Raw genomic sequence first — 27,480 nt, forward strand, 5'->3', positions numbered from 1 at the left:
ATTCTTTGGCATTGCCTTTCTTTGGGATTGGAATGAAAACTAACCTTGTCCAGGCCTGTGGCCACTGCTGAGTTTTCCAAATTTGCTGGCATATTGAGTGTAACACTTTGACAGCATCATCTTTTACTACTTGAAATGGCTCAACTGGAAATCCATCACCTCCGCTAGTTTTGTTCATAGTGATGCTTCCTAAGGCCCACTTGACTTCGCATTCCAGGATGTCTGGCTCTAGGTGAGTGATCACACCATTGTGATTATCTGGGTCATGAAGATCTTTTTTGTATAGCTCTGTGTATTCTTGCCACCTCTTCTTAATATCTTCTGCTTCTGTTAGGTCCCTACACTTTCTGTCCTTTATTGAGCCCATCTTTGCCTAAAGTGCTCCGTAGGTAGCTCTAATTTTCTTGAAGAGATCTCTAGTCTTTCCCATTTTATTGTTTCCCTCTATTTCTTTGCACTAATCACTGAGGAAGTCTTTCTTATCTCTCCTTGCTATTCTTTGTAATTCTGCTTTCAAATAGGTGTGTCTTTCCTTTTCTCCTTTGCCTTGCATTTCTGTTCTTTTCACAGCTATTTGTAAGGCCTCCTCAGACAACCACTTAGCCTTTTTGCATTTCTTTTTCTTGGGAATGGTCTTGATCACTGTCTCCTGTACAATGTCACGAACCTCTGCCTGTAGTTCTTCAGGCAGTCTGTCTATCAGATCTAATCCCTTGAATCTATTAGTCACTTCCACTGTATAATCGTAAGGGATTTGATTCAAGTCATACTTGAATGGCCTAGTGGTTTTCCCTACTTTCTTCAATTTAAGTCTGAATTTGGCAATAAGGAATTCATGATCTGAGCCACAGTCAGCTCCCAGTCTTGTTTTTGCTGACTGTATAGAGTTTCTCCATTTTTGGCTGCAAAGAATATAATCAATCCAATTTCAGTATTGCCCCTTTGTTGATGTCCAAGTGTAGAGTCTTCTCTTGTGTTGTTGGAAGAGGGTGTTTGCTATGACCAATGCGTTCTCTTGGCAAAACTCTACAAGCCTTTAGCCTGCTTTATTCTGTACACCAAGGCCAAAATTGCCTTGGCAAATACCCAGAGTAACAAGTGTTTCTTGACTTTCTACTTTTGCATTCCAGTCCCCTATAATGAAAAGGACATCTTCTTGGGGTATTAGTTCTAGAAGGTCTTCTAGGTCTTCATATAATCATTTAAATTCACCTTTTTCAGCTTTACTGGTCAGGGCATAGACTTGGATTACCGTGATAATGAATGGCTTGCCTTAGAAACGAAGAGAGACCATTCTGTTGCCACACGCTGGCGAAGTAATTCTCCAAATTCTCCAAGCCAGGCTTCAACAGTACATGAACAGTGAACTTCCAGATGTTCAAGATGGATTTAGAAAAGGCAGAGGAACAAGAGATTAAATTACCAACATCTGTTGGATCATCAAAAAAGCAAGAAAATTCCAGAAAAACATCTACTTCTGGTTTATTGACTATGCCAAAGCCTTTGACTGTGTGGATCAGAACAAACTGTGGACAGTTCTTAAAAAGATGGGACTACCAGACCACCTGACTTGCCTCCTGAGAAATCTGTGTGCAGGTCAAGAAGCAACAGTTAGAACTGGACATGGAACCACAGACTGGTTCCAAATAGGGAAAGGAGTACATCAAGGCTGTATATTGTCACCCTACTTATTTAACTTAGACGCAGAGTATATCATGCGAAATGCCAGGCTGTATGAAGCACAAGCTGGAATCAAGATTTCTGGGAGAAATATCAGTAACCTGAGACGTGCACATGACACCACACTTCTGGCAGAAAACAAAGAAGAATTAGAGAGCCTCTTTGCCAGGAGCCAGCACGAGGAGTCCCGCCCGTGGCAAAGGTCATGAGGTTAAGGGGCCCGACAGGCAAAGGTGAGTCGGGCCTTAAGGGAGCCTCGCTGGATCTGCTCATGCATCTGCCCCAAAACCAGAGTTTGCCTGCCTTGCTGCATTATGCCTTTCACCTATACTTCTGACATTATGGGGGGCTGTCCCCTACCACCTCCTCTGAAAAGGAGTTAACTTAGGACTCCAGTTAATAAATCTCCTGGGCATAATAAGAGTGTTTCAATCCAAAAACCCCTCTGATGGCTTTCTAGCCTGCCTGCCAGACTCTTACAGCTGCGCATGTGATTGTTTGCGGCCTCCCAACCGCGAGAGGCACAGAGCTTAAAACATCCTAGGAATTTAGGGGCTTCTAAGGAGTCAAAATCATTAGAATAGGACTGATTAAGGGTTTCATTTGTTGAGCCAATACTTGCTGCCAAGTTTTCGTATCTTTTATTTGTTGATATAGTTGGTATGTAGAAAAAACAGGTAGTAGCCCTGGCATTAGCAACATTAGACCTTTGAGTTAAGCACTTTCTTTGTTATAACCCACTGCAACTTTGTTCTACAGGAATGTAACTTTATTTAGTACATTTATTTGAGGGTGATGCAGATTAAAAAAAAAAAAAAAACACTTCAAGGGAAAAAGAGTTTTCTGGTTGATAGACATTTATCTAGGAAAAGAGCCATAAAAATGTTAACAGACCCCCTGGCCAGAAGATGATGTAAAACCACCTAAGACCTTTTGTATACAGGAAGTTATGCAAAAAGAAAGCCGGGTCTCAATAAGGGTCAGGACTGCTGACCCTGCATAACTCTGCATATTCCATTATTTCTTTATGTACAACTTGGGGTATATAAGCTGCTTTGAAAATAAAGCTGTGGGTCTGGCACTGAGCTTGGCTCCCCCATGTCATTCTTTTCTCCCTTTTCTGGCTGAATTCCTATCTGGAGCGTGGAGGCTCACCGTGTCTACTTATTTGCCCTGGCTTCTAAGACCCATGCAAGAGGGAGCCCAAAGTGGGGCACCCTCCGCTATTCAAGAGGGCACCGGTGGCCTATGTAGACGGTGCAAACTCCTTGTCTCGGAGTTTTATTGGTTTTCCACGTAAACCAAGTTATTCAGCCTCTTTTCTCCACTAATTTTCCTACTACACTATTATTTTCTAATCTCTCTTTATATCTTAAATAAATAAGTCTCTCCTTGCCAACTTCGTCCTGGCTTCAAATTCCCTGGATCCACCGGGGCTGGACCCTGGCATCTCTTGATAAAAGTGAAAGAGGAGAGTGAAAAAGCTGGCTTAAAACTCGACATTCAGAAAACTAAGATCATGGTATCTGGCCCCATCAGCTCAGTTCAGTTAAGTCGCTCAGTCGTGTCCGATGCTTTGTGACCCCATGAATCGCAGCACGCCAGGCCTCCCTGTCCATCACCATCTCCCGGAGTTCACTCAGACTCACGTCCATCGAGTCCGTGATGCCATCCAGCCATCTCATCCTCTGTTGTCCCCTTCTCCTCCTGTCCCCAATCCCTCCCAGCATCAAAGTCTTTTCTAATGAGTCAACTCTTCACATGAGGTGGCCAAAGTACTGGAGTTTCAGCTTTAGCATCATTCCTTCCAAAGAAATCCCAGGGTTGATCTCCTTCAGAATGGACCGGTTGGATCTCCTTGCAGTCCAAGGGACTCTCAAGAGTCTTCTCCAACACCACAGTTCAAAAGCATCAATTCTTCAGCACTCAGCCTTCTTCACATCACTACTTCAGTCACATCACTACATGGCAAATACATGGAGAAACAATGGAAACAATGAGAGACTTTATTTTGGGAGGCTCCAAAATCACTGCAGATGGTGACTGCAGCCATGAAATTAAAAGACACTTGCTCCTTGGAAGAAAAGTTATGACCAACCTAGACAGCATATTAAAAAGCAGGGACATAACTTAGCCAACAAAGGTCCATCTACTCAAAGCTATGGTTTTTCTAGTAGTCATGTATGGATGTGAGTGTTGGTCTATAAAGAAAGCTGAGTGCCAAAGAATTGATGCTTTTGAACTGTGGTGTTGGAGAAGACTCTGAGAGTCCCTTGGACAGCAAGGAGATCCAACCAGTCCATCATAAAGGAAATCAGTCCTGAATATTCATTGATGCTGAAGGTAAAACTTCAAAACTTTGGCCACCAGATGTGAAGAGCTGACTCATTTGAGAAAACCCTGATGCTGGGAAAGACTGAAGTTAGGAAAAAGGTGTATGACAGAGGTTGGAATGGTTGGATGGCATCACCAACTCAATGGACATGAGTTTGAGTAAGCTCTGGGAATTGGTGATGGACAGGGAAACCTGGCATGCTTCATTCAGTCCATGGGGTCACAAAGAGTTGGACACGATTGAGTGACTGAATGAATTGAACTGAACTTAAGAGATAATTAACTTGAAATACTCATTAAAATATTCACATATATGTTTATATATGTATGTGTATATGTTTGTGCACATATAGTACAGGAGCACCTAAATATATAAAGCCAATATTAGTAGACATAAAGGGAGAAACAGACAGTAGTTCAATGATAGTAAGGAACTTAAAACCCCCACTTACACAATGGATAGATCATCTACACAGAAAAATAAATAAGAAAATGCTGGCTTTAACAGCATATTAAACTAAATGAATTGATGGATATAGAGATATTTCATTTGAAATATACAGAATACAAATTCAAGTGCACATGAAATGTTCTCCAGATCAGATCACATACTTAGCCACAGAATACTAATTCAAGGGCACATGAAATGCTCTCCGTATTAGATCATATGCTAGGCCACACAAAAAGTCTCAACACATTTAAGAAAATTGAAATCACATCAAGCATCTTTTCTGACCACAAATTCATGAGACTAGAAATCAAGTATAAGGAAGAAAAAAAACTGCAAAAACACAGAACATGTGGAAGCTAAACAATATGGTACTAAACAATCAATGGATTACTAAAGAAATCAGACAAAAAATACTTGGGAACAACTGAAAATAGAAATGTCTATAGGATGCAGCAAAAGCAATTCTAAGAAGGAAGTTCATAGTAGTACAAGCCTGTTGGGGGAAGCACACTGATTGAAACCACCCACCCTGGCCAGGTACCATAGTAACCATTTGCGTGAGTTGTTTTATGACAGGAGATCCTGATAAGGAATACAGAACTAATAAGCCACGACCAACCGGAAGAGTTCAGGAAAGGTCTAAAGGAGACACTGCATGTCCATCCACTTCCCATAATCCCTCTTGCTGGCATCCATCTTGGCTGAGTGATGCGTGCACCACCAGGAAAGACTCTGAATTAGAATGATTGGCCAAAGACCACCCAGAAATTAATACCATCACCATAAAACCCAACATGGCAAGCAACACGGCAGAGCAGTTCTCCTGGGTTTCCTTACCCTACTGCTCTCCACCTGGGTGCCCTTTCCCAATAAAATCTCTTGCTTTGTCAGCACAGGTGTCTCCTCGGACAATTCATTTCCGAGTGTTAGAAAAAGCCCAGTTTCGGGCCCTGGAAGGGGTCCCTCTTCCTGCAACAAGCCTACGTCAGGAAACAAAAAAGAAATCTTAAATGAATAAACTAACCTTACACCAAGAATAGCAAGAAGAGATAAAAAAGCCTTCTTCAGTGATCAATACAAAGAAATAGAGGAAAACAACAGAATGAGAAAAACTAGAGATCTCTTCAAGAAAATTAGAGATACCAAGGGAACATTTCATGCAAAGATGGGCTCGATAAAGGACAGAAATGGTATGGACCTAACAGAAGCAGAAGATATTAAGAAGAAGAGGCAAGAATACACAGAAGAACTGTACAAAAAAGATCTTCATGACCCAGATAATCATGATGATGTCATCACTAATCTAGAGCCAGACATCTTGGAATGTGAAGTCAAGTGGGCCTTAGAAAGCATCACTACAAACAAAGCTACTGGAGGGATGGAATTCCAGTTGATCTGTTTCAAATCCTGAAAGATGATGCTGTGAAAGTGCTGCACTCAATATGCCAGCAAATTTGGAAAACCCAGCAATGGCCACAGGACTGGAAAAAGTCAGTTTTCATTCCAATTCCAAAGAAAGGCAATGCCAAAGAATGCTCAAACTACCACACAATTGCACTCATCTAGCATGTTAGTAAAGTAATGCTCAAAATTCTCCAAGCCAGGCTTCAGCAATACATGAACCATGAACTCCCTGATGTTCAAGCTGGTTTTAGAAATGGCAGAGGAACCAGAGATCAAATTGCCAACATCTGCTGGATCATGGAAAAAGCAAGAGAGTTCCAGAAAAACATCTATTTCTGCTTTATTGACTATGCCAAAGCCTTTGACTGTGTGGATCACAATAAACTGTGGAAAATTCTGAAAGAGATGGGAATACCAGACCACCTAACCTGCCTCTTGAGAAATCTGTATGCAGGTCAGGAAGCAACAGTTAGAACTGGACATGGAACAACAGACTGGTTCCAAATAGGAAAAGGAGTACATCAAGGCTGTATATTGTCACCCTGCTTATTTAACTTATATGCAGAGTACATCACAAGAAACACTGGACTGGAAGAAACACAAGCTGGAATCAATATTGCCGGGAGAAATATCAATAACCTCAGATATGCAGATGATACCACCCTTACAGCAGAAAGTGAAGAGGAACTAAAAAGCCTCTTGATGAAAGTGAAAGAGGAGAGTGAAAAGTTGGCTTAAAGCTCAACATTCAGAAAACGAAGATCATGGCATCCGGTCCCATTACTTCATGGGAAATAGATGAGGAAACAGTGGAAACAGTGTCAGACTTTATTTTTGGAGGGCTCCAAAATCACTGCAGATGGTGACTGCAGCCATGAAATTAATAGACACTTACTCCTTGGAAGAAAAGTTATGACCAACCTAGATAGTATACTCAAAAGCAGAAACATTACTTTGCTGACTAAGGTCTGTCTAGTCAAGGCTATGGTTTTTCCTGTGGTCATGTATGGATGTGAGATTTGGACTGTGAAGAAGGCTGAGTGCCGAAGAATTGATGCTTTTGAACTGTGGTGTTGGAGAAGACTCTTGAGAGTCCCTTGGACTGCAAGGAGATCCAACCAGTCCATTCTGAAGGAGATCAACCCTGGGATTTCTTTGGAAGGAATGATGCTAAAGCTGAAGCTCCAGTACTTTGGCCACCTCATGCGAAGAGTTGACTCATTGGAAAAGACTCTGATGCTGGGAGGGATTGGGGGCAGGAGGAGAAGGGGACAACAGAGGATGAGATGGCTGGATGGCATCACGGACTCGATGGACGTGAGTCTGAGTGAACTCCGGGAGATGGTGATGGACAGGGAGGCCTGGCGTGCTGAGATTCATAGGGTTGCAAAGTGTCAGACACGACTGAGCGACTGAACTGAACTGAACCTTGCACCTAAAATAACTAGATAAAGAAGAGAATACAAAAACCAAAGTTACCAGAAGGAAACAAATAATAAATATCAGAGAGATATAAGAGAAATATAAATCAGAAAACAAAAAGATCAATGAAACAGAAAGCTGGTTCTTTGAAATGATAAACAAAATTGATAAGCCAGATTCATTAGAGAAAAGAGAGAGGGCGGAAAAAAGTGGAATCAGAAATGAAAGTTACAGCTGACACCACAAATATATACAAAGTATCATAAGGGATTACTAGAAACAAATACATACCAATAAAATGGACAGTGGACAAGAAATGAGTAAGTTCCCAAGACTGAATCAGGAAGAAACAGAAAATATGGACAGACTGGTTACCAGTAATCAAACTGAATCACTGATTAAAAATACTCCCAGTAAATAAAATTCCAGGATCTGATGACTTCACAGGCCAATTCTACACACCATTAGGAAAACAAAAAGAGATAACACGTATCTTTCTCAAACCATGCCAACAATTGGAGAAGAAGAAATGCTTCAAAACTCTTTCTAGGAGCTCAGCATCACCCTGATACCAAAACCAGAGAAAGATACCATCAATACAATAAAATAGAAATTAAAAAGATGAAAATTAAGGCCAATATTACAGATAAACATAGAAAAAAGAATCCTCAACAAACATAGCAAACCAAATTCAACCATATATTAAGAGGATAATACACTATAATCAATTCATATTTATTCCAGAGGTACAAGGATGGTTCAATACCTGCAAATCAATCAATATTCTACACCACATTAAATCAACAGATAAATGTATAAAAAAGGTATGGTATATAAATATACATATATACATTCCTCAGTCATAAAAATATGAAAATTTGCCATCTGCAACAATAAAGATGGTTTTAGGGGGGCTTCCCTGGTGGCTCTGGAGAAGGCAATGGCACCCCACTCCAGTACTCTTGCCTGGAAAACCCCATGGACAGAAGAGCCTGGTAGGCTGCAGTCCATGGGGTCGCTAAGAGTTGAACACAACTGAGCGACTTCACTTTCACCTTTCACTTTCATACATTGGAGAAGGAAATGGCAACTCACTCTAGTGTTCTTGCCTGGAGAATCCCAGGGACAGGAAGTCTGGTGGGCTACCGTCTATGGGGTCGCACAGAGTCGGACACGACTGAAGCAACTTAGCAGCAGCAGCAGCAGCAGCCCTGGTGGCTCAGATGGTAAAGAATCTGCCTGCAATGCAGGAGACCCCAGTTCAATCCCTGGGTCTGGAAGATCCCCTGGAGAAGGGAGTGGCAACCCACTCCAATATTCTTGCATGGAGAATTCCATGGACAGAGGATCTTGGCAGACTACAGTCCATGGAATCGCAAAGAGTCAGACACAACTGAACCAAACATGCTAAGTAAAATAAATGAGACAAAGACAAATACACATGATTTCACAGATATGCAGAATGTTAAAAATAAAATGAAAATAGATTCATAGACAATAAATGGGTGGTTGCTAGAGGAAAATAGGTGAAGTAGATTAAGAGGTACAGATCTCCAGCTATATAATAAATAAGTCATGGGCTATAATATACATCATAAGGAAGATGGTACAAAATATTGTATTAACTTTACATGGGGACAGATGGTTCCTAGACATTGTGGTGATCATTTCACAATGTATGCAATTGTCAAGTCATTATTTCATACACTTGAAACTAACACAATGTTATATACATTAATTATATTTCAATAATGCAAAAAGAATGAATGGTGCTAATCTTTCCCAGAGAGGCAGATTTAGGAATTAAGGCAAAGGGCAGAGTCCACAGGATTAAATTAAAAAAAAAAAAAAGTCTAAATTTAACCCAAGGACCTGAGGGCAATAGTGCAGTCAAAGAAAAGTCAGAGAAAGTGGCAAGGCTAAGATCTAGCCTTAAAAGAGAAAAATCATGCTGGAGGGGAAGGAGGGAGAGGAAGAAGGTTGCCTTGGCACAGGTGAAACATGACTAGAGAATGAACCAGAATAACAGCTATCCCAAAGGTGAGAAAGGAATCTCAGAGAAGAGATAACCATACTAAGGAGTGGATGCCTAAGAGAAGTGAAGAAAATTCTAAGATTTAAACATTTGTAAAATGAAGAAAATATGTAAAATAGAGATAATATTTATAAGAAAGCTCAAAATCAGGAGCAGACGACAAAGGAAACAAAGACTTCTTCTAAGACTCCAGTGATCAAAGATGAAGTGGCTTCTACAACAGGCCCTTTTATTACTCTCCATATTCCAGTTGTGACTTGTTTTTATATAAGAACTCTCTGGGTTCTAGTTGAGATCACCTGGTTTGCAACTTGTCTAGAGTCTGTAGGTTACCCATGTATTTTTTTGTGGAAGTGTGTGTGTGTGAAATCCCTGCTTCTGGGTATAGAAGCATCCCAAACAGTATCCCAATGTCATGCTAGCCTCTTTTAAGATCTGTTGGAATATCCTATGATAAGCCAAAATGGAAAAGAATTTTTAAAAAAGAATTTAAGTGTTACCTCCTTCCCTACCTCTACTCCTACTTCCTTCTTTTTGAGAAAAATCTGTTTTGAAACAAAGAATTTTTTTTTCCATTAAAGAAAAAACAGCTGTTGGATTTAGCAAAACGAAGGATTACTTTAAACCTCCCTAGTTTTCTGTTTGTAAAATCAGCACTTCTTCTGTTTTGGAAGACAAGGTTATGCTATTCCTTCTGGAGTTCAAAGCTTCAAAAGCAATCACAGGGCTGGTCAATTCACTACAGTGAACTCCCTTTGAAAATCATGCCTTGCAGGTAAGGTCACAGTGGAACTCTGTTCAGAGAGTCTTCCATCTGCCATGCATGAGATGACTCCGGAATTAATCACAGCCACTCCCTTCTTCAGCAATGTGTTCTAAGAGCAGGCAAACTGCTGTTACAACTAGCCAATGCTGACTGAAAATAAATTAGTAGAGGCAGATTTTTCAGTAAATTAAAATTCATAGTTTTCATTGGTTATTAAAGGAGTATTTAAGGAAATTCTAATACTTTTATCCTAAATATAACCATTTGGTTTCCTCTCGCACCAGGAAAAACCACTTTAAAATGGTGGTTTAATATTCTCTATTTGTGCAGTTTTTTTGTGTTCCTACATTTTGTCCTGTTGACTCTCTAAACACTACAAGGTAGTTAAGGAAAGCTACAAGCTGGAATCAAGATTACCGGAAGAAGTCATCTCCAGTAATTACCGGGTGGTGTCATCTCAAATATGCAGATGACACCACCCCTACGGCAGGAAAGTGAAGAGGAACTAAAGAGCCTCTTGATGAAAGTGAAAGAGGAGAGTGAAAAAGCTGGTTTAAAATGCAACATTCAAAAAACTAAGATCATGGCATCCAGTCCCATCACTTCATGGCAAATAGATGAGGAAACAATGGAAACAGTGAGAGACTTTATTTTCTGGGCTCCAAAATCATTGCAGATGGTGACTACAGCCATGAAATTAAAAGTCGCTTGCTCCTTGGAAGAAAAGCTATGACAAACCTAGTGAAAGAGAAACTGAAGTCTCTCAGTTCAGTTCAGTTCAGTCGCTCAGTCGTGTCCGAATCTTTGCGACCCTACGAATCGCAGCACGCCAGGCCTCGCTGTCCATTACCAAATCCAGGGGTTCAGTCAGACTCGTGTCCATCGAGTCAGTGATGCCATCCAGCCATCTCCTCGTCTGTCATCCCCTTCTTCTCCTGCCCCAATCCCTCCCAGCATCAGAGTCTTTTCCAATGAGTCAACTCTTCGCATGAGGTGGCCTAAGTGCTGGAGTTTCAGCTTTAGCATCATTACTTCCAAAGATCCCAGGGTTGATCTCCTTCAGAACGGACTGAAGAATGGATCTCCTTGCGGTCCAAGGGACTCTCAAGAGTCTTCTCCAACACCACAGTTCAAAAGCATCAATTCTTCGGCGCTCAGCCTTCTTCACAGTCCCACTCTCACATCCATACATGACTACTGGTAAAACCATAGCCTTGACTAGACGGACCTTAGTCGGCAAAATAATGTCTCTGCTTTTGAATATATTATCTAGTTTGGTCATAACTTTTCTTCCAAGGAGTAAGCGTCTTTTAATTTCACAGCTGCAATCACCATCTGCAGTGATTTTGGAGCCCCCCAAAATAAAGTCTGACACTGTTTCTACTGTTTCCCATCTATTTCCCATGAAGTGATGGGACCGGATGCCATGATCTTCATTTTCTGAAAGTTGAGCTTTAAGCCAACTTTTTAAGCCTTTGACTGTGTGGATCACAATAAACTGTGGAAAATTCTGAAAGAGATGGGAATACCAGACCACCTAACCTGCCTCTTGAGAAATCTGTATGCAGGTCAGGAAGCAACAGTTAGAACTGGACATGGAACAACAGACTGGTTCCAAATAGGAAAAGGAGTATGTCAGGCTGTATATTCTCACCCTGCTTATTTAACTTCTATGCAGAGTACATCATGAGAAACACTGGACTGGAAGAAACACAAGCTGGAATCGAGATTGCCGGGAGAAATATCAGTCACCTCAGATATGCAGATGACACCACCCTTATGGCAGAAAGTGAAGAGGAACTAAAGAGCCTCTTGATGAAAGTGAAAGAGGAGAGCGAAAAAGTCGGCTTAAAGCTCAACATTCAGAAAACAAAGATCATGGCATCTGGTCCCATCACTTCATGGGAAATAGATGGGGAAACAGTGGAAACAGTGGCTGACTTTATTTTTGGGGGCTCCAAAATCACTGCAGATGGTGACTGCAGCCATGAAATTAAAAGATGCTTACTCCTTGGAGGAAAAGTTATGACCTACCTAGATAGTATACTCAAAAGCAGAAACATTACTTTGCCAACTAAGGTCCGTCTAGTCAAGGCTATGGTTTTTCCTGTGGTCACGTATGGATGTGAGAGTTGGATGTGAAGAAGCCTGACTGCCGAAGAATTGATGCTTTAGAACTGTGGTGTTGGAGAAAACTCTTGAGAGTCCCTTGGACTGCAAGGAGATCCAACCAGTCTATTCTGAAGGAAATCAACCCTGGGATTTCTTTGGAAGGAATGATGCTGAAGCTGAAGCTCCAGTACTTTGGACACCTCATGAGAAGAGTTGACTCATTGGAAAAGACTCTGATGCTGGGAGGGATTGAGGGCAGGAGGAGAAGGGGACGACCAAGGATGAGATGGCTGGATGGCATCATGGACTCGATGGACATGAGTCTGAGTGAACTCCGGGAGATGGTGATGAACAGGGAGGCCTGGCGTGCTGCAATTTATGGGGTCGCAAATGTCGGACACGACTGAGCGACTGAGCTGAACTGAATTTTTACTTTCATAAAGAGGCATTGTAGTTCCTCTTCACTTTCTGCCATAAGGGTGGTGTCATCTGCATATCTGAGGTGATTGATATTTCTCCCGGCAATCTTGATTCCAGCTTGTTTTTCTTCCAGTCCAGCGTTTCTCATGATGTATTCTGCATAGAAGTTAAATAAGCAGGGTGAGAATATACAGCCTGACATACTCCTTTTCCTATTTGGAACCAGTCTGTTGTTCCATGTCCAGTTCTAACTGTTGCTTCCTGACCTGCATACAGATTTCTCAAGAGGCAGGTTAGGTGGTCTGGTATTCCCATCTCTTGAAGAATTTTCCACAGTTTATTGTGATCCACACAGTCAAAGGCTTGGCATAGTCAATAAAGCAGAAATAGATGTTTTTCTGGAACTCTCTTGCTTTTTCCATGATCCAGCAGATGTTGGCAATTTGATCTCTGGTTCCTCTGCCTTTTCTAAAACCAGCTTGAACATCAGGAAGTTCATGGTTCACGTATTGCTGAAGCCTGGCTTGGAGAATTTTGAGCATTACTTTACTGTGTGTTAGATGAGTGCAATTGTGCGGTAGTTTGAGCATTCTTTGGCATTGCCTTTCTTTGGAATTGGAATGAAAACTGACCTTTTCCAGTCCTGTGGCCACTGCTGAGTTTTCCAAATTTGCTGGCATACTGAGTGCAGCACTTTCACAGCATCATCTTTCAGGATTTGAAATAGCTCAACTGGAATTCCATCACCTCCACTAGCTTTGTTCAGAGTGATGCTTTCTAAGGCCCACTTGACTTCACATTCCAAGATGTCTGGCTCTAGATGAGTGATCACACCATCGTAATTATCCGGGTCATGAAGATCTTTTTCGTACAGTTCTTCTGTGTATTCTTGCCACCTCTTCTTAATATCTTCTGCTTCTGTTAGGTCCAGACCATTTCTGTCCTTTATCGAGCCTATCTTTGCATGTAATGTTCCCTTGGTATCTCTAATTTTCTTGAAGAGATCTCTAGTCTTTCCCATTCTGTTGTTTTTCTCTATTTCTTTGTATTGATCACTGAAGAAGGCTTTCTTATCTCTTCTTGCTATTCTTTGGAACTCTGCATTCAGATGCTTTTATCTTTCCTTTTCTCCTTTGCTTTTTGCTTCTCTTCTTTTCACAGCTATTTGTAAGGCTTCCCCAGACAGCCATTTTGCTTTTTTGCATTTCTTTTCCGTGGATATGGTCTTGATCCCTGTCTTCTGTCCAATGTTAAGAACCTCATTCCATAGTTCATCAGGCACTCTATCTATCAGATCTAGGCCCTTAAATCTATTTCTCACTTCCACTGTATAATCATAAGGGATTTGATTTAGGTCATACCTGAATGGTCTAGTGGTTTTCCCTGCTTTCTTCAATTTAAGTCTGAATTTGGTAATAAGGAGTTCATGATCTGAGCCACTGTCAGCCCTGGTCTTGTTTTTGTTGACTGTATAGAGCTTCTCCATCTTTGGCTGCAGAGAATATAATCAATCTGATTTTGGTGTTGACCATCTGGTGATGTCCATGTGTAGAGTCTTCTCTTGTGTTTTTGGAAGAGGGTGTTTGCTATGACCAGTGCATTTTCTTGGCAAAACTCTATTAGTCTTTGCCCTGCTTCATTCCGCATTCCAAGGCCAAATTTGCCTGTTACTCCAGGTGTTTCTTGACTTCCTACTTTTGCATTCCAGTCCCCTATACTGAAACCATACTCACAGAAAACTAGTCATTCTAATCACACGAGGACCACAGCCTTGTCTAACTCAATGAAACTAAGCCATGCTGTGTGGGGCCACCCAAGACAGACGGGTCATGGTGGAGAGGTCTGACAGAATGTGGTCCACTGGAGAAGGGAATGGCAAACCACTTCAGTATTCTTGCCTTGAGAACCCCATGAACAGTATGAAAAGGCAAAATGATAGGATACTGAAAGAGGAACTCCCCAGGTCAGTAGGTGCCCAATATGCTACAGGAGGTCAGTGGAGAAATAACTCCAGAAAGAATGAAGGGATGGAGCCAAAGCAAAAACAATACCTGGCTGTGGATGTGACTGGTGAGAGAAGCAAAGTCCGATGCTGTAAAGAGCAATATTGTATAGGAACCTGGAATGTCAGTTCCATGAATCAAAGCAAATTGGAAGTGGTCAAACAGGAGATGGCAAGAGTGAACATTGACAATCTAGGAATCAGCGAACTAAAATGGACTGGAATGGGTGAATTTAACTCAGATGACCATTACATCTACTACTGCGGGCAGGAATCCCTTAGAAGAAATGGAGTAGCCATCATGGTCAACAAAAGAGTCCAAAATGCAGTACTTGGATGCAATCTCAAAAATGAAGTCTCTCAGTTGTGTCCAACTCTTTGCAATCCCATGGACTATACAGTGCATGGAATTCTTCAGGCCAGAATACTGGAGTGGGTAGCCCTTCCCTCTTCCAGGGAATTTTCCCAACCCAGGAATTGAACCTAGGTCTCTCAAATTGCAGGTGAACTCTTTAGCAGCTGAGCCAAACCCAGACACTATATTAAAAAGCAGAGACACTACTTTGCTGACAAAGGTCCGTATAGTCAAAGCTCTGGTTTATCCAGTAGTCATGTATGGATGTGAGAGTTGGACCATAAAGAAAGCTGGGTGCCAAAGAATTGATGCTTTTGGACTGTGGTGTTGGAGAAGACTCTTGAGAGTCCCTTGGACTGCAAGGAGATCCAACCAGTCCATCCTAAAGAGAATCAATCCTGAATAGTCACTGGAACGACTGATGCTGAAGCTGAAGCTCCAATACTTTGGCCACCTGTTGCAAAGAGCCAACTCATTAGAAAAGACCACTGATGCTGGGAAAGATTGAAGGCAGGAGAAGGGGATGACAGAGGACAAGATGGTTGGATGGCATCACAGACTTAATGAACATGAGTTTGGGAAAGCTCCAGGAGTTGGTGATGGACAGAGAAGCCTGGTGTGCTGCAAAGAGTCAAACATGACTGAGCGACTGAACTGAACTGATCATATTCCCATTTTATAGATGAAGTAACTGAGTCAAAGAAATTGATAACTTATTCAGAAGTCCTGCAAAAGGCATAAACTTGCCAAAAAGCAGATGTGTTTGACCCCTGAATCAGTACTTTTTTTAAACTGAACCACGTCACTCTTTTTTTTTTTCCAATTTAACACAGGAGCTACTAATTAAGGAATGTAGTACTTATACCTTACACAACATGCATGAAACTCAAAAACATTATGCTAAGTCAAATAAGCCAGACAACAAAGATCATGTTAAATGATCATGTTATATGATTCTATTTATATGAAATGTCTAGAATAGGGAAATCTATACAGAATGACTTGTGGCGGAGGGGCAGGAGGGCAAGGGAAATAAATGACCAGGAGGTTCCTTTTGGTTATAGAAATGTTCTAAAATTAGATCATGGTGATGGTCATAAACTCTGTAAATATCCTAAAAACCACTGAATTTGTACACTTAAAATGCATAAATTTTCTAATATTTAAATATTTCTCAATAAGGCTATTCTTTAAAAGTTCAACTAGGATGTTAAAACATATGTGCAAAACAATTTAAGTAAAATATTTATGTATTATTTATTACATCAAAAAGTTTCCTGAGAGAAAAAATACCCAAAAGTGTTTTCACTAGGAATAAATTTTAAAGTTGGTCAAATAAATTTTAGGAAGAACATTAATGCTAAAGTGATTTATCTGAATTCTGTCTTCTAATATTTGTGACTGCTGACAAAAAGTAAAGGACACTCTATTCTACTAGGTGGAAGGAAAATCATTTAAATGGATGGGTTTGTGGGTCACAATGACCTCTAAGAGGAGTATTATCAATTGAGATAAATTATGCATTTGGAAGCTATATTAGTGTGAGCTAAACATAAAATTACAGAAGTTATGTAAATAAATCTTTAAAAGGGAACTGAGAATTTAGCTTCTAAAATTTCATTTATAAGCTCTCCTATGAAAAAGAGGAAAGTTTGGCATTAAGATCAAGCTGCTAATTAGTGCCTAGGATTTACTTTTACACCACTATCAAATATATGGACTAGAATTATCATATGAACTTACATTTTCAAGCATTTATGTTTCAAAAGACAAAGGGAAAATGTGGGCCAAAGAAAAGTTTTTATGTAGAAAAGTAAAGATCATAAAGACTATATACTTGAATTAAAGTTGAAATTGTTCAATGGTGATTTAAAAGAAAAAGTATCAGTGTAAAAATAAAAATATTTATATGAAATATTAGAACTTTTAAATTCTGTTTATAAGTACACAGAGTAATGACACAGTATACAGCACAGGTTTAAAAAATTCAGAATATAAAAAATATTTCATGCTAGTTAAAAGTATAACATGCTAATTCATTTATTAAGAGAGAAGCTAAGAGAGATTTAGGAACAACTAAGAGCATAAATAATAAGACAGTATAAAAGTGCAAGTGATATGAAATTAGAGATTGCAAGATACAGGGGAAATTATTAGTAAAACCTTTGAATTCTCTGAAGGAAAAAACAGGGGACAGAAGCTAGAGCAGATAAATTAGGCTAGAAAACAGAAGGGGAGAAGTTTAACTAGTACTAGAAAGGAAGCCTTATTGAAATGCTTATCACTCACTTAAAAGCTGGTTCTGCAACTGTGGAGAAGCCAGGAAAAGGACTTGTAAGAAGGAATATAAACAATGCAAATACTTAAAAACTGGATTTAAGATTATTAATTATAAAAAGTCATTTACAAAGCTCATATCAAAAAAATGAATTTAAATACTTTTTATTGTATTCTTTGAACAAATAATTATGCTTCTTTAAAACAAGACACAGGGAGAGTCAAGAGAGGAACAGTATTAGTCTGCCCTTATTTTAATCTGGCCAAAGAAACTGTAAAATGCTATGTTCGTTATGTTAATCCAGTGATTCGTCTGCGGAGAAGATATTCACTATGATGCATGGTTTTTCCTCTTCTCAAATAATTGACATGATTTCTGAAAAGATATTAATAAGCTGGAAAAGCTATCAACTATGATTATTGAGATATTGGAAAATCTTAAGGACATTAATTCATTAGTAATTGAAAAATTAGGCATGTATTTAAAAGAAAGCAGACTAAGAAGTAAGATTCTTAAAGTTTATGAAAATTATGAAAGTAAATGTAAAATAGAGAAAGTAAAAGTAATTTGAATGGCTACAAAATTGGAGCTAGAGAAATTTATAGCATGTTCTTAATATAAAGGACAAAAAAAGGCTGTTAAGAATGGCTAACATTAAGAGTGCTGGCACATATAACCAGTGTGGGGCTAGGAATCAGACATCCCATGAAGACCTGTAAAGAGGTGGAGAGTATCTGCACACCAGAAGTCAAAGTGAAAATAAGGCCAGTTGGCTGGTAGGTGGTTAATGCCAAATAAATATTTGCCGAAAAAATGAAGCTATTCCCAGGATATGGTCAGCCCAGTTGATGGGAAAAGATGCGTTGTGGTAAGAGCCTGGCATATAGGTCAATGGATAGTGAGCACAGACAAAAGCAGATTATAGCAAATAGAAAACAGGTACTGAGAGGAGGGTAGCAGAGGGGCTGTCTTGGACCACTGGAAATGGGAACACCTGTAAAATTCCCCCATGGACCCTAGATGGGAGAAAAAAGTGTACCAAGTATGGGAATACAATACTGCCAAGACCTGAGATGGAAATTTTGCTGTCTTTCCTGCACTTGTAGTTCTATAGCTTTCGTAAGCCACTGTATCCACTTTTGTAAAATGAATTGAAGAGAAATATGTTGGTGCAATCAGTTCACCCAAGGGTATTTGTGGATAAAGTAAGAGGGACATTAAAAAACATTCCAAATGTTCTGACAATTTCAATAGAGAACTTGATATGGAAATAAGATTGTTGTGGCTTTAAAAAAATCCAAAAAACAAAACAACAACAAACCTATTTCCCTTCATGGGTAGGTTCATAGGAAGCGGTACTTGTCATCTTGAGTTAAGAAAAGCATTAATGATCCTGTCCACTATGACCTATCGATTTCCAATGGTTTCAACCAAGAGAGCGGTAACAGATAGCCTTTTAAGATGGTTTCTTTCTTTCTTAACACAGTTTGAATGCTGTTACCCATGGAGTGAATCTATTCTATACGAGCAGCAGAAACCTAATTTAGTCTTGAAATTTTGTGCTATTTTGCCCTGCAATTACACTGTCCTTTAGACGAACCTGTATTACACCTATAACTACACAACTTCTACATGAAGAACTGAACAGATCAGCTGCACCTTTGATTTGTATATGGACTGTACTTAATGCAAGTGAGGAGTTAATGAATATAACAGCTATGGCTAACCAGCATCGAATTATTTTGGTGAGTTTTTTTTTTTTTTAATTGTAGGAGGTGGAATGTGAGCTGAGTCTTGAAATATTTGTAGACTTTTCTTCTTTTTGTTAAGAAAGTTTATTCTTTATAATCAGAAAAAATTAAATAAGAGAAAAATCACCCATATTTCCATCACATTAAATTTTATTCTCATATCTTTATTGTTCTCTTCTAGTTTCTATTCATAAACACACTTATTTTGACATAATTCTAAAGTATATACAATTTTGTGATTTTTTTTTCCTAGTATGTAATGTTATAGTTACAGCATTTCCCATGCTGATGCCCAGTGTTCATATTGTTATTTTAAAAGTCTAAATAATGTTCCGAGTAATGGCATATGATAATTTATTACATATTTCATTAGAGTTAGGGATAAATTATTCCTAACCACTCACAATTAAAAACATGATCTTTGCAAGTAAATAAATTTCTTCAGCAGTTTTCTAAACATAAATTCAAAGAAGGAGATTATTTGATCACAAACATCTTTATGGGTTTGTTGATCAGTCGCTGAGTCATATCCAACTCTTTGCGACTCCATGGACTGCAGCATGAGAAGCTTTCCTTTTCTTCACTATCTCCTGAAGTTTGCTCAAATTCATGTCCATTGAGTTGGTGATGCTATCTAACCGTCTCATCCTCTGCCACCCTCTTCTTTTGTCTTCATTCTTTCCCAGCATCAGGGTCTTTTCCAACAAGTTGGCTCTTCACATCAGGTGGCCAAAATATTGAAGCTTCAGCTTCAGCAGCAGAACTTCCAGTGAACATTCAGAGTTTATTTCCTTTAGGATTGACTGGTTTGATCTCCTTGCAGTCCAAAGGACTCTCAAGAGTCTTCTTCAGGAACACAATTCGAGAGCATCGATTCTTTGGCACTCAGGCTTTTTTATTGTCCAGCTCTCACATTCATATGTGACTACTGGAAAAACCATAGCTCTGACTATAAGGACCTTTGTTGGCAAAGTGATGTGTTTGCTTTTTAATACACTGGCTAGGTTTGTCATAGCTTTCCTTTCAAAGAGCAAGAATTTTTTAATTTCACGGCTTAAGTCACCATCCACAGTGATTTTGGAGCCCCCCAAAATAAAACTGTTACTGCTTCCACTTTTTCCCTTTCTATTTGCCATGAAGTGATGGGACAGGATGCCACGATCTTAGTTTTCTAAATGTTGAGTTTTAAGCCAGCTTTCACCCTCATCAAGAGGCTCTTTAGTTTCACTTGACTTTCTGCCATTAGCGTGGTATCATCTGCATATCTGAGTTTATTGCTTTTTTCCATGCAATCTTGATTCCAGCTTGTGACTTATCCAGCCTGGCATTTTGTATAATGTTTTATGGGTTAGAAAAATATAATATTTTTCTATTGCCAAAGAAAGGGAGAAGCTTTACCACTAAAGTCTTTGTACTAATATAAAAGGAGGTGAATGTTTTTAATTTTGTTTAGTTATTAGTAATTAAATGTTTCTTTCTTGTTTACCATATTTCTGGTGTTAATTTTGTTTCTGTTTTTTAGCAGTTGCCTGCTTGGAGTCTTCTCACATACTTGAATAAATTATTTATATGGATTGGATAGTAACCCCTTGCATACCATATATGATATAAATTTTTTTCCATCTATTTTTATGTTGTTTGGCAGGTTTTTTAATTCAGATATTCTACATTTTTATAGGCACAAAATTTGCCTCATCACAGGAATCACCTTGAGCATTTATTAAGAGTACAGCATCTCAGAATTTTGGAGATACTCAATGTGTTTGAACTGATGTGAAAGACTATACACTTTCAATAGGTTCCTTTATTATCTCGCCACACAAATTTCCACAGTCCTAGATATTCTTGTGGTCGGGCAATTTTGGAAAACACTTCCTTAGCTTTAATTCTGAGAAAACTTGTTAAGCTAATGGTCCATTTTTGTAAGAGGAAAGTGGAGGGTGGAAATTCATCCCCTTCTTTTTTTTTTTTTAACACAGAAAAGGAGTTCAGTGTTTTCATATGCCTTTTTGGAACTGAGTGAAATGATTAAAGAGCTAACAAGCTTTGGCCCAACAGAGACCTGAGTCTGAATCTTAGCAGTGTGGCCATGGCCTGCTTCTCTGTGTCTGATCCCAGGTGGCAATAGTGGTAAAGATCCCAACTGCCAGTGCAGGAGATGTAAGATACCTGGGTTTGATCCCTGGGATGGGAAGATCCCCTGGAGAAGGAAATGGCAACCCACTCCAGTATTTTTTGCCTGGAGAATCCCATGGACAAGAGGAGCCTGGAGGGCTACAGTCCATAGGGTAACAAAGAATTGGATAGGACTGCATGCATACATTAGAATACTATGAGGATTAGATGAAAGATGCTTAGTGCTAGTCAAATGACTAGCACAGAGAGGGTTCCTAGTTAGTGAAAGTGTTCTCCTTTTTTTCTCTTGTCTTATGTCAGTAAATTACTTCTTTTCGTCAAATATAGAAAGGTAGTTACTTGACTTAACCCTTAACTGCCTGTTACATGCAATATAAGACACATTCTCTAGTGTTTTACTGTTCTTTTAAGAAACAAAAACATTCAAGGAAATGGCTTATCTTAGAAATCAGATTAAATGATGAATAAAAGAGAGATAAGAATAATAACCTTTGATTTGGGGGGACTGCATTTTTTTAAGTTATTTATAACTATGAAATATATGTTTTAGCAAATCCATCCTAAATTTGTCCTCCTCTATGAAGTCTGAAATAATAGAATGGCATATTAAGAGTTTTATTTTATATAATTTTATTTAATTTTATCAATGAGGAATATATTCAAGTGGTTCTAAATATTTTGAAAGTATCAAATATACAGTTGAAATTGTTATACTGATGTTTATAACATAAATGTATCTATAATATTACTTTAATATTTTTGTCTTGATTTTGGTAACAGGTTTACCCTGGCCTTATAGGATGAGTTGGGAAATATTTCCAATTTTTCAATTGTTTAGAAAATATTGTATAAAATTAGGATCCTCTCTTCCATGAAAGTTGGCAGAAATTGCTTATAAAATATAATCTAGCTTTTTTCTGGTGAGAAAATATTGCTTTGATTTCTTTAATAGTTATAGGAACACTTAATCTTTTTGAGTAAGTCATGGTAAGACATATTTTTCTAATATGTCCATCTCAGGTAAAATTTCAAAGTTGTTGCCAGCATTCACTTTTCTTTTTACTCTTCATCTGCAGTTACTTTTCCTGTTTCATTCCTTATATTTTTCATTTGTTTCTTTTCTCTTCTTGTGACTGAATTGCTAGAGGTTTGTCTGTTTTATTATTTTTTTTTAATCAATGCTTTTTTGTTTATCTTCTTTATCATATTTTTGTTTTCTATCTCACTAACTGCTGCTCTTATTTTTATTGTATTTTTTTTTTTATGTTGAGTTTATTCCTTCATTTAAAGCTATACATCTCCCTCAAAGCATCACTTTGGCTGCATCACACAAATTCTTGGTATGTAGTGTTTTTCATACAACACAAGTCCAGATATTTTATATTCACTTTAATTTCTGCTTAAACCTCAAAGTTTTTCAGCAGTGTGTTTTTGTAAAATTATAAAAGATACAAGGATGCTCACTACATTAAAAATAACATTTAAAGAAGTTAATGAACATATCATATTCTTGAATGAGAAAACTTTTATAATATTAATAAGACTTAATATCACTAAAAATATTAACTCTGTAAAAATCAGTGTAAACATAAAGCAATCCCAATTAGAATTCTTGTTGGGATTAGAGGTGAATAAAATTACTTTAAATTTTATGTGGAAGAATATCTAACTGTGAATACGTAAGAAAAGTATACAGACTGGAAGAGAAAAACCTTACTAGATCTCTATCAGAGTCTTTGGGTTAGAGGTGAATAAATGATCTTAAAGTTCAAATTGAAGGAAACTTCCAAATATTCTTTAAAATATATTTTAAAATGTATATAAAAGTAAGAACAAAGAAGAAAGACTTACTAGTTATGAGAATATGCTATTAAGTCTAAAGAATATGATATTAATGGTACATCCAATACATTAGTGGAACAGAAAACAGAATATAGTAATAGATGTCAGCATTTTGAAATTTTGCCATATGACAGACAGTAGTTTTATTTAGTAGGTAAAGGATAGATTACTTATTGTAATACACAATGCTGACACAAATGGCTATGCATATGGAAAGAATAAAACTGGACCTCAAATCTCATACCATATAAAAGGTAAACTGCATATGTATTAATGATTTAAATGAAAGAAAATCTAAGAGACTATATATATAATCTAGAAATGAAATGAACTTTTTGAACTAAGACTAACTAGAAACAATAAAAAATAATAATTTTATAATACCAAAAAGAAAAATGTTGATATGGTACAATTTACTGTGAAAAAAATCACTAGACAAATTATACATTAGAAAAAATTGAATATAGAAGATAAATAATTACTTTACTATATAAACTGCCCTTAAAATTGTTGGAAAGTTCTAATAATTCAATAGAAAACTGGGAAAATCTAATTGACAAAGTAATTGACCAGAGACATTAAAATACCTGATTTTAAAATTTGTATTCAGTTTCATATTGCTTCCACATTCATGTGACAACTTACCTTTTAAAACTAGGTTCTCTCTCTAGAGAACTCCATCATTAAATACTCCCCAGCAAGGAGGTTGAGAGCCCTCTGTGATCTCCTTCATTCCCTTGTCTATTCAGCCAGATGCATACTCTCTAGACCTGGGTAGTCCTCTTAACTCTGATTTTATTTGAGCCTTCCTAGCGACCTCATGGACTGCAGCCTACCAGGCTCCTCTGCGCTGGAATGGGCAGAGGAGCCTGGTAGGCTGCAGTCCATGGGGTCACTAAGAGTCGGACACAACTGAGCGACTTCACTTTCACTTTTCACTTTCTTGCATTGGAGAAGGAAATGGCAACCCACTCCAGTGTTCTTGCCTGGAGAATCCCAGGGATGCGAGAGCTTGGTGGGCTGCTGTCTGTGGGGTTGCACAGAGTCAGACACAACTGAAGTGACTTAGCAGCAGCAGTAGCAGTGTGGCCATGGAGAGGGCCAAGGAGACATAGTGTAACAAGCGTAAGTCATGGAGTCCAACTAGGTTTGCTTTCATTTCCTGCCATTTACCAGTTATGTGGGGACAGGTATGTTACCTCTCTGGGCCTTCATTCTCTCCTTTTTAAGATGGGATAATTGTACCTGCTACTCATAGTCATTACGAAGATTAACAGAAGTAATTTATATACAGTGCTAACATAGGCTTCCCTGGTGGCTCAGCAGTGAAGAATTCACCTATAGTGCAGAAGGGAGAAGGCCATGGCACCCTACTTCAGTACTCTTGCCTGGAAAATCCCATGGATGGAGGAGCCTCGTAGGCTGCAGTCCATGGGGTCGCTAAGAGTCGGACACGACTGAGCGACTTCACTTTCACTTTTCACTTTCATGCATTGGAGAAGGAAATGGCAACCCACTCCAGTGTTCTTGCCTGGAGAATCCCAGGGACGGGGGAGCCTGGTGGGCTGCCATCTATGGGGTCGCACAGAGTCGGACACAACTGAAGCGACTTAGCAGCAGCAGCAGCAGCATAGTACAGAAGACATGGGTTCTATCCCTGGGTTGAGAAGACCCCCTAGAGAAGGAAATGACTACTCACTCCACTATTCTTGCCTGGGAAATCCTACGGACAGAGGAGCCTCGCAGGCTACAGTCCATGGGGTAGCAAAAGACTCAGATAGGACTTAGTGACTAAACAAAAACAACAACATAGAGCCTGCCAGGCTCCTCTGTCTTTGGGATTTCCCAGGCAAGAATACTGGTGGGTAGCCTATCCCTTCCCCAGGAGATCTTCCTGACCCAGGGATCAAACTGGCATCACCTGCATTGCAGGCAGATTCTTTACCACTGAGCCACCTGGAAAGCCCCTAGTACATACTACCACTTAAAAAAATGTTAGTGTTCTATGTTCTACCCTATTTCAGTGTCTTATGGTTGGTCTAGGGACTAGGTTACCAGCAAACATGTTTTCTAAATGGTATCTGACTCCAATTCTTTGATGTTCGGAACATCTCCATACAGTGCTAACAGTTTAATTTTGCTAAAACACTTCTTGTGTTATATCATTCTCCTGATTACCAGTTGTCAATGATTTCTTACTGCCTTCAGGAAAAAGTACAAATCCCCATAGCCTTACTGCTGATATACTCAATGTTCTAAGGTAAAAACTTTAAAACCTTGTTGAAGGCTCTCAAAACATAATTTTTAATATTTTCATTTGGGAAATGAAGGAACACCTAAAAATTTGGACCTACCTTATATAACAGCATATGCTGTATAGTCTTTCAGTATTCTAAACCACCACCCACGGGGGATGATGATATACAAAAGTAACTCCTACTTTGTTTTCCTGAAATCTCACTGTAATTGAAAAGTCTTTATTATATTCACTAATACTTGCCACTCTAAATGGCAGATTAGGAATGGGTGATAGCAAACATTTATAACAGAATCAGTTATTGGCATAGTAATAATTAGGTATATTTATAACACAAACTAGTTAAAACAAGATTTTTGTTGTGATTATAAGAGAAATAAAAATTTATACATTTCCTTATTACAGCTAGTTGCTAACGACAGCAAAAAATAATCCTCTTTTACCTAGTACTTCCTTTTGCAAGTCATGGCATCTGGTTTGCAAGTTTACTTCCTGTTGTTTGGATGTCTGAATCTGCTGAGATCTCAATATGGCTGCATCTGACAACAACTTCAGATTTTTCATTTCCTCTTCAAGGCATACATTGTTTCTCTGGGACACTGTCAAACTTTTATTTAGCATCTTTATTTCTGTAAAGAAAATTCAAAGTTTACAAATAGACAACATTGGGTCATAAAAGATTTCTTTAAAAAACTGATTATTTTATTTTAGAAAATTGATGGTTGAAAGCCAAGATGACTTCTCTGAGAGTATAGAGAGTATAACCAAAAAGTTGAGTTTTAATTTAGAGGTTATTCTGAAAAAGAAATGACGAAAAAGACTGTATTGCAAAATGATACATGAAACCTTTTAGTAGTTTTTTTTAAAGCCTGTAAATTGTGTTAAATGACAATCCTGCCTGCTTTTTAAATACTCACATGAATAAATAGCATAATATCTCTGTAATGTTCTGGGTTTTATTGAAATTAAGTTGTTTTCTTGGCAACATGATTCAGAAAAGTAAATTTAAATGAGCTAGCATGAGCTGGTTGTGAGGAATTTCTGGGAGATAACTAGGCTATATTCTACATAAATTATGAAGAAAGGTGGTGGGTTGGAGAGAAATAAAAGGAAACAGTGTTTAAAACTAATAAATTTATGGGCAGAAAGTATTAGTTAGTATATCTTAATGATTCTAATAACACTCTGTCCCCTCAAAATGAGACTAGAATTTCATCATAGCAATCACTTCTTATTACTCTATCTACTTAGATTAAGTTTAATAAAAATATGCCTTCACAGCATTATGTAGATTTTAATGTGCTAATTTTATACAATTTTGTGAGAAATGCATAGAACATTTTATCTGTCAGAATGATAAGTATCAAGCTCTCCAACAGTCTTTTCAGCACTGCTGCCTTAAATCACCATTAAAACATACAAACACACATGCAATAATAATAAAAAATACTATAAAATTTGTGCAACCACAATTAACTGAATTGAAGAAGAGGTGATCTACATAAAAATCTGGACAGTCTGCTTTTCTAGAGAGTTCACGTGGCTTTCCCTTCCTTGTTTAGCTCATCCTGGACTATGTGATTGGTTTAGGGTATGATAGGGTGTCAAAGAAAGGCGGCTTGGTTTACTGGTCTTGCAGCAGGAATAGTAGCCACATGGGGCAGTGAAGACAAGAAGTAGACTTCTACGGGATACACATGGCTGCAGAGGCAACATGACCAGTAAAAGGTTACAAGAGAAATAAAGCAGTATGCTGAACGGAGCAGAGAGAGGAGAGCATGCCCTAAGGGATGGGGATAAGTAGGATCAGAAATGTAGTCTAAGGAGAGAAAAGCAAAATGTTTTTCTGTAGGAGGAAAGTACTTCTGGAAGAAAAAGTGGCACTCAAAGTAGACCAAGGGCATGAACACAAGGGGTCTGGCACCTTCTTCACTTTTATTCCTACTCAAAATGGAAAACCTAGAGAAATAATTTGGCAGAGACCAAATAAGTGAGGGTCAATTATATTCCAGGGGTTCCTTTACATGGGAAGTTTTTCTTCTAGGACTAGCTATATGCTTCTGAAAATTTATGGGTATGTTACCATTTGTGTGAGGAAAACTACTAACAGTACATAGAGTTTTTAAAAGAATATAGTTGAAGAAAACAAGGAGGTTGCAATTTTTCTTCAGGCCTAAAAAAATCTGGGTATTTTTGTAGCCATAAAGGTGGCTTCTCGTGGCTGAATAAATTGTA

At 38.5% G+C, this 27,480-nt stretch overlaps 1 protein-coding gene across 1 annotated transcript in view; it reads right to left on the reverse strand.

Annotated features, from left to right (window-relative positions):
- Positions 1–27,480, reverse strand: part of LEKR1 (leucine, glutamate and lysine rich 1) — a 224,946-nt gene that overhangs the window by 101,507 nt on the left and 95,959 nt on the right. Inside the window, exon 5 of the mRNA XM_068988656.1 lies at positions 25,689–25,874. Coding sequence (XP_068844757.1) covers positions 25,689–25,874 — 186 coding nt within the window. The remainder of the gene's footprint in view (positions 1–25,688; positions 25,875–27,480) is intronic.

This window comes from Capricornis sumatraensis, chromosome 1, assembly GCF_032405125.1.
Source record: "Capricornis sumatraensis isolate serow.1 chromosome 1, serow.2, whole genome shotgun sequence".
NCBI classification, from domain to species: Eukaryota; Metazoa; Chordata; class Mammalia; order Artiodactyla; family Bovidae; genus Capricornis; species Capricornis sumatraensis.